Source organism: Helicoverpa zea, chromosome 29 (assembly GCF_022581195.2).
Source record: "Helicoverpa zea isolate HzStark_Cry1AcR chromosome 29, ilHelZeax1.1, whole genome shotgun sequence".
In the NCBI taxonomy this organism is placed as follows: domain Eukaryota; kingdom Metazoa; phylum Arthropoda; class Insecta; order Lepidoptera; family Noctuidae; genus Helicoverpa; species Helicoverpa zea.
In genome coordinates this window covers 1,423,756-1,439,601 of record NC_061480.1, presented here as the reverse complement: position 1 = coordinate 1,439,601, position 15,846 = coordinate 1,423,756, and the positions used below count along the sequence as shown (strand labels likewise).

The 15,846-nt window shown below is 37.7% G+C and overlaps 2 protein-coding genes across 3 annotated transcripts; both read left to right on the top strand.

The window, feature by feature from the left end:
- Positions 1-157: 157 nt before the first annotated feature.
- LOC124644034 lies at positions 158-1,574 on the top strand. The gene has a single exon (XM_047183215.1). It carries the CDS (start codon positions 245-247, stop codon positions 1,457-1,459), a length of 1,215 nt encoding a protein of 404 aa, XP_047039171.1. The 5' UTR covers positions 158-244; the 3' UTR covers positions 1,460-1,574.
- Positions 1,575-2,152: 578 nt separating this feature from the next.
- On the top strand, positions 2,153-15,537 carry LOC124644252. 2 transcript variants are annotated; one of them, XM_047183507.1, is made up of 5 exons: positions 2,153-2,382; positions 7,019-7,104; positions 11,127-11,303; positions 14,380-14,494; positions 15,355-15,537. In XM_047183507.1, the coding sequence occupies exons 2-5, from the start codon at positions 7,029-7,031 to the stop codon at positions 15,476-15,478; spliced, it is 492 nt and encodes a 163-aa protein (XP_047039463.1). In that variant the 5' UTR covers positions 2,153-2,382; positions 7,019-7,028; the 3' UTR covers positions 15,479-15,537. The 2 variants fall into 2 exon arrangements, with proteins under 2 accessions (XP_047039463.1, XP_047039464.1); XM_047183508.1 differs by lacking the exon at positions 2,153-2,382 and adding an exon at positions 6,645-6,745.
- Positions 15,538-15,846: the final 309 nt, after the last annotated feature.

Below are 15,846 nucleotides of genomic sequence, written 5' to 3'. Positions count from 1 at the left end.
GAACACATTTTTCAAGCTAATTTAGAGGTTGATCAAGAAAATGCTAAGGCATTTGGGGCCATTTGAGACCGGAAGCGGGGCGGTTTGGGGCGGTTTCATCACGCATTCGCGTTGATTTTTTTTGTCACTTGGCAACATTTGAACTTCATTTGACATTGATGTATTACAAAACGTCATTCAAGTTTGAACATGTCAAAATTTATCAATATTTATCCGGGAAGAGTAAACTTTTTAATAATTTACCATGCCGAATCATAAAAACAACTTGTTTTTAGACAAATTTAGCCTCTTAAACTCACAGGAAAACACTGAAGACATAAAGTGGTCATCCAGTTCATCCAGTGACTATGAAAACACATCGTTTAGTAACAAATTGGGTAACAACAATAAAACATGCAGTAAGAAGCGAAAACGTAAGAAAAAAGTGCCAAAAAACATGTCTAACTTGGATATTACGATCGTAGATTCTTGTAATGATCGTAAAAAAGAGTGCTTTAGAGAGAAATCACCGATTTTAGTAACGAAAAGTGTTGAAAGTCCCGTATCTCCTATACTTATGTCATCATGCAAATTCCCGCGAAACAGACCAACTTCCCCGATACTCACTCAAAAGAGTTTACAACAAAGAAGTCCTATATTAATGCCAAGAACTACTTCTCCCAAATATACAATTAAAGTGAGAAAAAAACTGGATTATAAAGAACATAAAAGCAAGAAAAATGATTTTAAATCAATTGACAGCAACCAAGAGGCGTTTGGTGATGATAAGATTCTAAATATGAAAACAGAATTGCAATCATTTGATAATAGTCTAGAGATTAACACTACAACATCAGACAAAAGTGAATCATCATTGCAAGCGAAATTAAAACTAATAAAAAGCGTTAAGAATTATTTTGACAGCCATTTCAGCTCTGAAAATACATCACAGAATATCAGTGACACACCCACTCCTGAAGAATCTAGTAAGAATGAAAGTATAGAGATTTTAACATGTAAAACACAAGTACCTAACTTACAAATTATAAAACAAGATAGTACAAGCAATTCTGATACTTCAATATATATGCAGAAAAATAAAAAAATCAAATGCAAAAAAGGTGGATTAGCACACAGGCTGAATGCGCTTTTAAAAAAGCAGCAAGCGCATGTTTCTCTATGGCAACACGAAAGATTTTTGGCAGGAACATCAAACTTTGTAATTCCAAAAGGAGAACATGCTGTGTTCTTTATTCAAAATATAGATTTCAAATATGGTTGCTATCTGCTAAATGCTTTCGATGTAAAAGATGAGAAATATGCAATTTTTATTAATAGTTCTTCTGTAAATAATAATATTATAGCTGATGCAGTTCTTAAATTGTTTGAGCCTTATAAAATTTTAACTCTTGATGATAAGGATTTTAAAATTATTATTAATGTTAGTAAGTTTGAATGTTTTGATTTGAAAAACAGCTAGAAGCCTTTGTACTGCCCAATGTATTAATATATAGGTACTTGTACTATGTTCATTTGCTACCTCATTTTTATAAAAAAAAAGAAACAAAAATGTAAATAAAATTGTTTAAAATGTGTTAGTTCATTTATTCTACTTATCATTGAGTGCTATCATCACATATATTTTGGGTTGTTTGTCTATCCTGCAAAAAACTACTACTGAATGTATTTTGATGAAACTTAATATCAAGTGGATTCCCAGTCTAAATACGGAAGCTTCCCACTGGTAATTGGGAACTTACGACACCCACTAGGTACCTACTTATTATTACGTTAGTCTCAATGAAACCTGAAGCCAGGTCCTCATTATTTTATTTTAGTCAATAATCACCATAAAAACTAGATTAAAAAAATGAGTATGTCAAAAATTCCTTTATTTTCACAAACAAGAATGGAACCCATTTTGACATTAGATGTTCGTTTACAAAGAATGTTTGCGCGCTACCATGAATCGTTGCAAACTTAATTTATTAAAATAAATATCTAGGTACATTAATAAACAAAATAGTCATAATAAAAAGATTTTTAATATTAATTTAAGCGTACACGTTCAAAATGATAGTAATCATGAAAGAAATATTTTTTACCCCATAATTTTTCCACCAAAAACAACAAAATAATTTGACCTAGTAACACCGATTTCAGTGCTGAAATTCAGTCAATAACGCGTACAGATAGGAAACTCGCGTCCCGGTCGTTCCTAAAACAACTAAACGCAAGTTAAACACGAAAAAACGTGTTTTTGTACCAAAATTAATATTAATTTTTAAGTACAAGCTTTCCTACTATTAAAATGGCACTAATTTTAAATATTACTCTTTGATTTAAATAAGATTTTTACGAAAGAGTGTTATTGATTGCGCTGCGTATTTAGTTACTATTTCGGTAAGTTAAGTTTTATTAAAAGCTCTGTACCATAAACATTGGAGTATATTTACTGTTTGTTGAGTAAATCATATTTATTTACTCTTGAAATACGTTTGGTTTACATTATTATATAATTTTAGTGTTCTATACTTATGAATTGTGGGTATTAAGTAAGTATTGCTAGCTTACAGGACTCGATTGAATTTATAAATAGATTTCTAAAGATTGATATCTTTTTATAATTTAAGATACGATGAAATAATTTATAACTAGGCCCTAACATTATATATGATTTTGGTGGAACGCCCAAATCTCAGGAACTATCTCTAGACCTATTTGGAAAATTATATCAGTGTTATAGAGGTATAGCCAAAGTTATCAGGGAAAGGTAAAGGTAAGCTCTTTTTTATCCGAGTGCGCGGTGTTACATGACATGATATAATAAAGAAACATTGTTTATGTATTTGTTTGTGCCCTAAAAGATTTGTAAGTACTGAAGCGATTTGAATTATATTTTATTCCGGTACGGGACGCGAGTGAATCCGAGGGAGACGGCTAGTTGCGTATATTATGAGATAGGTAATTTAAACATTTGAGTTCATTACTTTATTTTTATAACATTTAAAAATGTTATATTACCTACCTATAATAAACTTATTCAAAAGTAGATTGAATAACAAATAAATATACCTTCTTCCAAAAATCTAGGTAGGTAAAGGTCTTTAATGGAACTCATAAATTTACGACCTGCTTACGGCTTTTATCATCGTATGCATGATTTTAACCGACATCGATATTCATGATTTTAACCGAATTATAAAAATACGGTCCTCAATTCAGACATGGCGATTTTGATTTTTTACTTAAATATTATTCCTAGCATTTTATTTACTTTGCTCAAAGCTCGGGGTTCAGCACAGCATAACAGCCACACGGGTCAATAAATTGTGAGGTTAAGCAACGCTTGGCGCTGACGGTCATTGGATGGGTGACTATCTTATTATGACGAGTTCCTCCGTGTTTCGGAATGCACGTTAAACTGTAGGTCCCGGCTGTCATTTGAACATCTTTAGCAGTCGTTACAGGTACTCAAAAGTCAGAAAGTCTAACAACTATATAGTTCTACTAATAACAATTATCTGGTTGCCATGGTAACAGGTTGAGGAGCTCAGATAGGGCAGTCGCTCCTTCTAAAACACTGGTACTCAGCTGCACCCGGTTAGACTGGAAGCCGACCCCAACATAGTTGGGAAAAGGCTCGGAAGATGAAGTATATAATTAGGTAAATAGACTATCTCTCGTCACGTTATCAGAACTTCTCTACATTAAGTATTCTGTGGAATTTCTAAAGGTCAACAGAATCACATATAAGGTTATCTACTTCATGTGTGAACATGTGCTTCTAAGTACCTATCAGATATTTTTGAAATATTACAAACACTAGCGTTTTCGTTTTTAACACGCTTATATTAGCTTCACTTGTAACTATGTATGTAAGAAAATCTTGGAATCTTAATTCGACCCACTTCCTGGTCTTCGATGAGGATGAAATTTTGCACACGCTCTGAGATCTGATGACAATACATGACTAGCGTGTTTTTTCAACTATTTATATATTTTTACAACCCGCGTCTAAAAGGAACTTCATCCCTAAAGTAGCTTTCCAACTGTGAAAGTATATTTCAAATAGGTTCTGTAATTTCGAAGTCAACAAAAGGTATTAACAAAAAACCTCTTTATTATAATACTTATAGCTTTCCGCCCGCGTTTGCAGCCGCATCCCGTGGAAGCTAATTCGTTTATGACTCGGGGATAGGATAGTGCGTAGACTTAACAGAGAAACTTTTCCGTGCACTCAGATAAAAGTAGTCTAAACTGCTTACAGCCTACCTCGATAAATAAAATTGCCTATCTAACACTGAAATAATTTTACAAATCAGATCAGTACTTCCTGAGATTACCGCGTTCAAACAAACAAACCTCTTCACCAATATAATATTAGCATAGATTCCCATACATTTGATTCCAGAAAATACAGTGATGAATGATTCATAATCGCTTGTAATACTTACTTTTGAAATATTATTCGAAAGTGATACAAACTAGATTTCAAAGAGATACCGTGATTCAAAATAACATGGACTGACGTTGATAGGAATAAACATTTTACTACTTCGAATTTTCGTGGAGAACCAAATGACTAGCGGAGATGTCATAACGGATAGCCTGCCGGGGCTGCGGGTTGTTCGCGCGAGTTACCGCGGCCCTGGTACATAAAAGGCCTACGATGGAACACGACGGGTTTTAGTCAGTAAGAGTCTGACACTCCCTCACCGCTGCTAACCCACAGCGGGAGGAGTCATTTGATGATTTTTTACGTCGTTAATAAAAAAGATGTCATAACGGAAAATCTCCTAAGAAAGTAGCGCGACAACATGCGGGGCGAGGGGGACGAGGAACGTTACTGGCTCCGCCCTTATACACCCATTTGAAACACGCCCATTTTCTGTAAAGCCAAAAATCGTTGATGACACTCGTAACTGAGCGTTTTGTACATATCCTCCGTATGATTTCTTTTTTAACGGCGTCAAAAATCATCAAATAACCCCTACCGCTGTGGGTTACGCGCGGTGAGGTAGTGTCAGACTCTCACTGACTAAAAACCGTCGTGTTCCGTCGTAGGCCGCGTGTGTACCAGGGCCGCGGTAACTCTTTCGAACAATCCCGTGACACCGTATGTATTTGACCTACAAGAAGGCGCCTGACCTACCTGCCTTATGGTATCTCCGCTCTTTCCTCACTCTGTTTATTTCAGTTAAAATCTAGTTATTTGGGTTTTATACAACAGTTCTAGTTTCTGTACTATTTGGCAATGAAATTATGAGATTTAGAAGTACCTACTTAATTTTATTAGGTAGTTCGATTTGAAATTTCAAGAATTGCTTTCGTATATTCGAAGTACCTAGTACCGTCTTTGAACTGCGTAATGGCAATCGCGCGTTCTGTCATAATCGACCGCGCTGAACGCAATGAACTTTTACGAATTTTTGATTCTTTATATCACATCTCTCACATCTATCTATCTATCTATCACATCTATCTATCTTCGCACATTTTCAAGAGCCAAATAGTTCGAATCTGAAAGGACCCCTAAATTGGCAGATGGATTCGGATAATACCGTTAGATTCCACGTGGTTGAATAGCTACGTATGATAGGTTTACGGCCGCTCCCAATGTCCTATGTATTGTTTTATCTAACTATTGTTTTTCTCACCTACCTAGTAGAGATAGGAATTTAACATTACCTACTTGTGAGGGGCTAATTTCAAAATTCTATCTCATCATCATCATCTCCCGAGCCTTTTCCCAACTATGTTGGGGTCGGCTTCCAGTCTAACCGGATTCAGCTGAATACCAGTGTTTTACAAGGATCGACTGCCTATCTGCCCTCCTCAACCCAGTCAAAATTCTATATATAGATAGTAAATCTTCAGATAAATAGAATATTAGGAACGGCCGTTAAAATGCAAGTTTTGTATTGCATAGTGATTGCATACAGTCAATGCGCGTGCTTTCGGCGGTTGCATTCTGCTGGCTTCCAATTTGCACTTTTAATAAAAATGACAAACGATTTCTTACGCATTCATTACGTATGACGATGTTCGCGACACAATTTGTACGAAGATAATGTAAGAATCCAATCTTCAGCCAATTGCAAATCAATGGATAATGCGAAACCAATTCTAATAAAGAATTGAGTATTGATAGATCCGTTATTAAATTCCACAGTACTTAAGTCTATTCACAATAATACCCACCCATCGTTTCTTTGGTTTACTTCTATATCTAAATCCGGATTGCCGTCCCATCGGGCTATGAGAGTGAAGGAATAGTGAGTGCACCTGTGTCTGCACAAATGCTTGTGCATTATAATATGTCCTGCGCAGCTGGCTGATCTCCTTAAATGAGAACAGCCGCCGTGGCCGAATCATCATACCTAAATCCGTTATATAAATCATAAAGAAAAAATATTTATCCATGTTTGATTAAGTCATTAATTTTTACCCAACTGCGTCAAGAAGAGTTATGTGTTTCACTATCTTGTGATTAATCAATAATGTTGCTTTCAAAATTTTGCGTGGGCTGGTCGAAATATTCTACGAAACGTTATAAATAAAACATTAATCAATAATTTAGTTGTTTAATGTACGGTAATGTGTTTACGAAGCTGTCTGACCGCCATTTAAAAGTCTATTGTCGATGCCTCTGTCCATTAGCGGGTTGTCTATGGTATCGAATGTTGCTAAAAAAGTTACATGGCCTTCGGCCGTTGTATGTACTTTTTTACTAGACTGCTAAAAAATATTATTATTATTTGATGTATGTTATTGTACATATTAAACCTTCCTCTTGAAACACTATCTAATAAAAAAAAACCGAATGAAAATCGGTTGCGTAGTTTTGAAAATTTAAGCGTACAAAGATACATAGGGACAGAAAAAGCGACTGTGTTTTATATTATGTAGTGACTAGCTGTTCCACGCGGCTTTACTCGCGTCCCAGGGAAACTTCCTCCCGTACCCGGTTAAAAGCGTGTACCTACCTTTATAATATATTATTATGTATGTTATAACAATCATTTTTCTTTTCCAGATTCAGAATAATGGAGAAGATTCTGGAATGCCACCGAAATAATATTTTGATAGCCATTTTTATTACACTATGCTGGTCACCCACAGGTAAGTTATCTATATTTATGACAAAATTCTACCATAAGGCTGTCCGCCCACGTCCGATAAATCGGTGACCGATATTTTGTAGGACAAAAATAGAAAACACTCATAGTCATAATAGAAAGTGTCTATAAAAAATCTGACCGATTATCGGGCGCGATTCTGCTAATTTTACTTAAGCGACATACGATTCACATCCGACTGAGATCCAATCACGACTCAATTACGATTGAAGCGTATGTGGCATTCCGCATTTTTTTCTTTTTAAATAAACATTTTTATCCTTCTCTGTGATTCAATAATGAATCATATTGTCTGCAAATGATTTACGATTGCAATATGATTGTAGAGCAAACTACCGTACCTATAGACCAAATGGCGGATCAATCGCAAACCAATGTAGTTGGAATACGATTGGTTTTATATTAATAGCAGAATGCCCGATAAGATTATAACTGCTTTTGCGATTCAATTTTGAGATTATTAACGTGGCAGAATCGAGCCCCTGTCCTACGAAAAGTCAGACCACACGCAAAGTAGCGCAAAGCCGCACCTTTTAATCAGTCATTAATGTCCAAGATATACCTACTTAGAAAGTACATACAAACTTAGAAAAGTTGCATTAGAACTTGCCAGACTTAGAATCGAACCCACACTGAAACTTGAGAGGTTGGTGATTCAGTGGGGCCCACCAGGGCCAAATACTGACGAGGCTGCGGGATTGTACGAAAGAGTTACCGCGGCCCTGGTACATAAAGGGCTTAAGAAGGAACATGGTGGGTTTAGTCCGTTAGAGTCTGACACTCCCTCACGCTGCACCCACAACGGGAAGAGTCATTTGATGATTTCCCACAAAAAAAGAGGTTGGGGATCTACCTACTAGGCCACCATGAGTTTTCGCCTTCATTTTTATAGCTATAGAGTAAATAATTAATCAATGGAGTGCTGATAGCTATATTTATGTCAATTGCCTCGTAAAACTAAAAATATCTTAGTGCCAATCATTTCTGCCCTCGGCGCACGTCGTCTCTGTATAAAGTAATTTACTAACTGTTCCTCGCGGTTTCACTCATGTAACTCAGCACAGATACAAAAAGTAGGTTTCATCTCTCAGGGTTTAGACTATCTGGCATCTGGGTACCCATTTAAATCAGTGCGATAATTATGGAGAGTTTTATCAAAATCTTTGCGCCTACCACAGCTATTTCTCCACCACCCAAAGGTAGACTGGCAGAAAACGCTTATGGCGTTAAGTCCGCCTTGTACGAAATGTGCAGAAGCATTAAATAAATAAAATACATGAAACAGATTAAGATTATACAGTTACTTTCGCATTATTAATATTATTAGTAAGCCGCAAGTAGGTTTATATAGATACACGAAACCTCCCTTTGTTTTTTAAGTCGGGTAAAACCGTTCTATCTGGCAACATTACCCGCTCTATTATGTACTGTTTACAAACAAACTACCCACACATTAATATTTTATTAGTGATTAATGTGTGGTTAAATCTGCAAAACATCAAGGGCCTTACTACAAAAACTTTAAATCCTGTTTTACACTTGTCTAATAAAATTTTGGCTGCAAAATGAACCATATGTCAACGTCATAATTTGACATTTTTTTAGACAAGGCATAAACTGACGTTTAAAAGTTTTTGTGGTAAGACGGCAACTTTTCAGTTCTGACGTTTACAAGGTAGCGAAAATAAATCATTTTTCTTTTTAGCCGAGTTTCAAAAATGAAGAGATTCGATTTTATATTCAGACTAACCGTTTTTCCGCGGTTTCACCCGCATCCCGAGGGAACTAATGCCCGTATGGGGATAAAATATAAACTTTCTTATTCTGGAAGAATGTAGCTCTCCAATAATGAAAGAATTTTTCAAATCGGATCAGAAGTTTCAGAGCCTTTAGGGTACAAACGAACAAAAAAATATTTGCTCTTTGTTATATTGGTATGTATATGTTATGGACCAAGTGATAAATTGTGCAGTATACATAATGCCCGGTCATTATGAAAAATGCCCAATATGAGAGCGCAATTTGATAATAATTATTCAAATAATCAAATTGACCGGGCACTATACATATTGCCCGTGACCTTTTGGGCAAAGTAATACAAGCAAAGTAATAACATATTTATATTCATTTTTTTATTGTTATTGCCATTTAATTTAAAATAAACTAAATATTAAACCACTTAAATAATCAGCCTCATGATTTGGATTAATTATGAAGGACTTCTGCCTTAAAAATCCACTAGTTTTTGCATTTAAAAGTTAAGGAAAGTCATATTTAAAGGGTGCTTATTAAACAGGCTCCTTTTTAATATAATTATTCGCCCCGAATAATGTATGTTGCCTTCTAAATTACTAAGTCAGCCACAATTAACGAGCATCTAAATAATACTATCTCAGCCACTCGTTATCTTCTAAGTAAACCGCTCTAAATACAACTCCGCATGATGGTTATTTTTTAGCATCTAAATTTGTAGCATGCATTCTAACAGTAAACTTCTAAAATACTATTAAATGACATCATAAAATTTATTTATTTAGCTTCTAATTTTTTAACTCAGTACGTTTAAAATGTAAGCAAGCAACATGCAGCAAGCATGGCTTCTGTCACGGCTCCGGTGCTGCGGGGCTCCGGCGGTCCCATGCGAGCTTATCGTCGCAGATGGTTTTCACGCTCACCGCCGCAGCTTCGGCTTGCTGGCCGGCTCAGCCGGCCAGCCTCAGCCGCGTCGGCGAGCGTTAAAACTACCTGCGCCTCAGCTCGCAGGCCGCCTCGCCCCTCCACACTTACGCGGTTTTGAATTGCACTCTAGGGGTAGGACAGACAAGACTACGTGGAGTCGGTTTTGCAGCGATACGTTTTCGTCACATCATCCTCCGAGCCTTTTTCCCAAACTATGTTGGGGTCGGCTTCCAGTCTAACCGGATGTAGCTGAGTACCAGTGCTTTACAAGGAGCGACTGCCCTATCTGACCTCCTCAACCCAGTTACCCGGGCAACTGTTACGTGGGATACGTTTTCGTCACTAACTTCAATTTTTTGCTTTATTATCAAATTGCCCAACTGTCATGTAGCAATATAATAATGCCCGTGCAATGTGATAAATAATGAAGTTAAGATAGTTATTAATCACTTGGCCCGATAAAGCTAGACATTATTCATAATGCTCGGGCATTATTAATAATGCCCGAATTAATCACATGGTCCATAACATATAGATTAATTATCGTTGTTTCGGATAGTTAGAAGCCAGTAAGTCTGACAACCAGCTTTTAAAAGGGGTGTCTTGTTGCCCGGGTAACTGAATTGAGGTTAGATAGGCAGTCGCTGCAGGCTAGACAATTGAAACCGCGGGGGAAAATTGCTCGTATTTTATTTTATTTTGATAGAAAGGAAGCTTTCCTGTCCTACATATATCCTACTAATATTATAAACGCGAAAGTTTGTATGTATGGATGTATGGATGTTTGTTACTCTTTCACGCAAAAACTACTGAATGGATTTTAATGAAACTACAATAATATAGCTTATACATCAGAATAACACATAGGCTACAATTTGTAAACATATTGTTCGAAATACTAAACCTGCGCAGACGAAGTCGCGGGCACCAGCTAGTGTATAATAAAAGGGAAAGAGTACCTATGTTATAGATATTTGTTCCGATTTCATGTAAAAACTAAATGGATTTTGATAACCGAAAACTGAGTAACGTAACATAGGTCATATACCAGAAATATAGGCTTCTTTTTATCAGGGTACGGGAATTAGATCTTTGAAAGCAGTTGAAATCCATCAACATCAGCCTTTTTATCGTCCCACTGCTGGGCTCTCACACGGAGAAGGATTAAGGGTTAATCACCACGTGCGCTCAATTTGGGTTGCTGATTTCATATTTCGTACCTAGATACACGTTTTCTCAAGATGCTTTCCTTCACTTTTGATCAATCAGTGTCCATTGGTGAAAAAAGCTAGAAGTCAGGTACATAATCCTTTCACTTTGTTACAGGGAACGCCATAGACTGTTTCAAATGTGTATCAATGAACGGTCGGTTCCCGGCGTGCGACGACCCGTTCCACAATAATCACAGTCTTCAGATGCTGGAGTCGCCCTGCATGGGAGGACGGAAGGGGAGGGACGGCCTGTTCCCCGCTACTTCTTGTATTAAAATCGCTGGGGTTTTTGGTGAGTGACCTTAAAATTAGTATGAATTAATTAAGGTATAGGGAAACCTATATAATATGTGTTTGGTCACACAGATAAACTACATAATTATATGTATATTTTCCAAGCCGTTTCCCTGCAGTTTCAGCCGCGTCTTGTGGGAAAGGAAATACTGCCGGTACCAGGATAAAATATAGGTAGCCTATGTTACTCGGGAAGAGTGTAGGTACACTTACAGCAGTGAAAGAATTTTTCAAAGTCGGTTCAGACATCTTTCTCATGGGCTACATGGGAGTACTTTCTTGTGTGAGGAATTTACTTGCGGACCGCCATTGAGTTTTGTGACCTGCATGATGCATTTGATAAGACTGGCACCCGATTTCAACAAACACAGTCTGGAAATGTCTAGCCATATGCGAGCCAGGACATTTCAAGGGGTATTGGGTTGCCCAGGTAACTGGGTTGATGGGTTCAGATAGGGCAGTCATTCCTTGTAAAGCACTCAGCAATAATCATCGGCACAAATCTTGAGCGCTGACCTTCACCTGCGCAGAAGTAATTTATTGGGTCCCTTTTGTGGTATGAAATGAGGCGCGGGGGCGGGCTAAAGCGGTGATTGGCCCGCAGTGCATCGCGTCATAGCCGTCACTCGGGATTGGTTCTTTGCTAATAAATCACTTCTGCGCAGATGTAGGTCAGAGCTCAAGATTCGTGCCGATAACTATACATCCGGTTAGACTGGAAGCCGACCCCAACATAGTTGACAAAAAAGGCTCGGAGGATGGATGGATGGATGCGAAGCGACTCACGTGTTCCGAGACGACAAAAAGCTTGGCAAGAGCTACACCTGTATTTGAAGATCCTTTTCTCTCATCCATATTGTCCTTTACTTCTAATAAACTTGAAACATTTAAACAACTAGCCGTTTTCCCGCGGTTTCACCCGCGTCCCGTGGGAGCTACTGCCCGCACCGGGATAAAATATAGCCTGTTACTCGCAGATAATATATAATATATAGCTTATCAGCGGTTCCCGAATTCTTTTGGCTTCGGAACCCTTTTCGTTTCACCATTTTTCGGCGGAACCTTAGCTTAAGTAAGAAGTAAACTAAACACGTAAAGACACTTAGGTACGGCTTGTAGCGTGTGGTAGCGCACCAAATGGTTATATGGTTAGAGACATATTCAGTATACTCAGGCATAGCATGGCTATCTGCCACACGGGCCAGAAAACAATTTAGCCGCCCTTGACTTTGTGCATTATGCGAATAGTTTTCAGTTTGAAGACTGACAAAGTAAACGCAAAAAAAAATAGATTAGGTTTGTACAGGTGTGAGGCGAGCGAGTGCGATTTTTTTAACCGACTTCCCAAAAAGGAGGAGGTTATCAATTCGGCCGGTATGTTTTTTTTTTTTTTTTTTTTTTTCTATGTATGTACATCGATTACTCCGAGGTTTATGGACCGATTTACGTGATTCTTTTTTTGTTCGACTCGGAATAGCTGCCAGTTGGTCCCATAGTCATCAGGTCAGGATCTGATGATGGAAACCCTGAGAAATCGAGGGCAACCTTCGAAAGTTGTAGGCATACATAGGGTAAAAACTTGATACTCAGGTGTACGCCTAAAAGCACTATTCAACAGTGAAGATTTGGAGCTGATCTGATGATGGAAACCAGAGAGGGTCGAGGGAACTCGACAACTGAATATGTAAACTACCTCGTGTTTGGGCTTAAATTATTTGTATTGACAAGACCTTTGCAACAGTGAAGGTTTGAAGCTGACCTGATGATGGAGACCAGAGAAAGTCGAGGGAACTCGACAACTGAATATGTAAAATACCTCGTATTTGGACTTATATTCTTTGTATTGATGAGAACTTCCCACTTGTATGGATAGTGACAACTATACGTATCACTGAAAAGCTTTAAATAAAAAACTTTTTTACAAAAAAATTAAACCGACTTCCCAAAACACTAAAAAGCAAAAAAAAAACTATTTTTAGGTGCATCGGCATAGAAGTCGGTGGCAAAATTAACTTAGTAACATCCATTAGACACCGAATTCTAGGCCGATGCACCTAAAAATAGTTTTTTTTTTTGCTTTTTAGTGTTTTGGGAAGTCGGTTTAATTTTTTTGTAATTTAACTAAAAGAAGAAGTTCTAAACACCCGCTGGCATTGAAAGACATTCAGTGGCAGCCGATATCGCGAGCGAAGCGAGCGCGAATTTTTTTTAGTTTAAGTACCTACACAAAATAAACAAAACCACTGTAAACTAACTGCAAATGCAAATGAATAAGAAGCGCTATTGCTTTTTCTGAACCAGAGGAATAAAAAATAAACATCAAAGGAAACCTCGACGGAAGAGCGCGTAATTTTTTCGGTGTTGGATACTTGAGCAATTAAACGAACATAAAAGCATCACATGTAACATGGAGTCGCGAGCGAAGCGAGCGCGAAATTTTCGGATTCGCGGAGGTGCAAAAATTCGAAATAATGTCACTTTTTGATTCATGGTAAAAATAGCCACTGGAAATACTCGTATGCCGTGTCGAATGTATGAAAACATATCATCCTGGCGGTGAAATAAGCCCAAAAAATGCGGTGATTTTTGGCCGACTCGCTACCTATTTTTGCCGATTGCCGAAGACCTGGAGTTATTAAGTTAATCTACAATTTGTAAAAAACGGAATTAAATTATCTGCTGCCGTGGACTTCCCCCGCCACTTGACGCGTACTTACACTCCCGAGTGGTACCCACCTACATGGTGCCTAAATGGAATTTTGGAATGCAATATTTAAAACAATTTAATTGAAAATGAATTATAATTAATATTGTCAAAAGTGAAACGATTTACCATATGGAAATCTTGAATTTTCCACGGAACCCCTGAGGGCCTGTCACGGAACCTCAGGGTTCCGCGGAACCCCATTTGGGAACCGCTGTAAGGCTTATATAATAAATAAATATAATATATAGCTTTCTAATGGTGAAATAATTTAAAATCGGTCCAGTAGTTTTTGAGTTTATCCATTACAACCAAACAAACAAAGTTTTCCTCTTTATAATATTACCATAGATGACAAATATCGTTTCAGATGACACAGGCGAGACGATAACGGTCCGTGGCTGCGGGTTGGACTCCGGCACGGCGACCACCGACACCGAGATCATAAGGATGTCACATTGCGGACGATTCTATTATGATGACAGGTAAACTTTCATAAAAACTATTTAATTATATTTTTTAAAATTGCAATGATATGTTTGCCACCGGGGCTACTGGATTGTTTGAGAGATTTATCGCGGCGCTCTGGTACATAAAGGGCTTAAGAAGGAACATGGTGGGTTTTAGTCAGTAAGAGTCTGATACTCTCTCACGCTGCACCCATAGAGAGGGGTCATTTGATGATTTCACATCGAAAAAATATATGATAGGTAGTTTAGACTTAAGAATGGGATTACATCTTGTATTCATACCTTAATTTTTTGTCAAGCTCCTGAGTTTACGCATATAATGACAAAGTTAGGGTGCATCTACACGGAACAAGTTAACATGAGCAAGTGACAAGAGCACGCGGGTGGGTACTTTGCTTTGGTATATGCGCGAGTCGCTGGACCCGCACGTTTTAAAATGCATGTAACCTGCGCATGTGCCTCAACATACGCAAGCTTCTTGCACCGCCTTGTAGATACACCCTTAAAATTATTTACACTGACAAATATGGTTCACTCCCATTCGTGGTATAGACACCTACAATTCTACATATTATATAGTTATCGGCACGAATCTTGAGCTCTGACCTACATCTGCACAGAAGTGATTTATTAGCAAAGAACCAATCCCAAGTGACGGCTATGACGCGATGCGCTGCGGGCCAATCACCGATTTAGCCCGCCCCCGCGCCTCACTTCATACCACAAAAGGTACCTAATAAATTACTTCTGCGCAGGTGAAGGTCAGAGCTCAAGATTCGTGCCGATAACTATACTCAGCTTCATGCGATCACACTGAAACTCGACCTAGTTGAGAAAGGGTAAACCAATATTCATGATATTTTCACATTTTTCAGATACGTCCACGGTTGCCTACAAAGTTGCAACGATGCAGACGCCTGTAACAATGCTGAAAATATTCGCACAAACTTACCAATACTAGTTATTATATACCACGCATATAAGTTATTTTCTAGCTAACAGATCTCAAGTATAAAACATATTAAATAATAAATAAATATATCGCTATCGTAGATATACATAATGTGTATAATTTTTAAAAGTTAGTTGCACCATTTAACTATAACGATAACCAAACGATCACCAGCCGTATACTTGCCGCGCATTGCTCACATCGGCGATTTGACAACTGGGGCCCGATTCTCCTAAGTTAATAATGTCAAAATTGAATCGTAACAGCATTTTGAACCATATCGGGCATTCTGCTACTAATATATATAAGACCAATCGTATACCAATGAACTTCGATTGGTCTGTCATTTGGTCCATACGGTAGTTTGTTCTACAATCATATTGCAATCGTAAATCATTTGCAGACAATATGATTC

Bases quoted from the DNA above. Each gene is read 5' to 3' on its own strand.
- LOC124644034 (XM_047183215.1), top strand. From the start codon at position 245: ATGCCGAATCATAAAAACAACTTGTTTTTAGACAAATTTAGCCTCTTA.
- LOC124644252 (XM_047183507.1), top strand. From the start codon at position 7,029: ATGGAGAAGATTCTGGAATGCCACCGAAATAATATTTTGATAGCCATT. The intron at 11,304-14,379 runs GTGAGTGACCTT...ATATCGTTTCAG, and splicing joins TAAAATCGCTGGGGTTTTTG to ATGACACAGGCGAGACGATA. The intron at 14,495-15,354 runs GTAAACTTTCAT...CACATTTTTCAG, and splicing joins CGATTCTATTATGATGACAG to ATACGTCCACGGTTGCCTAC.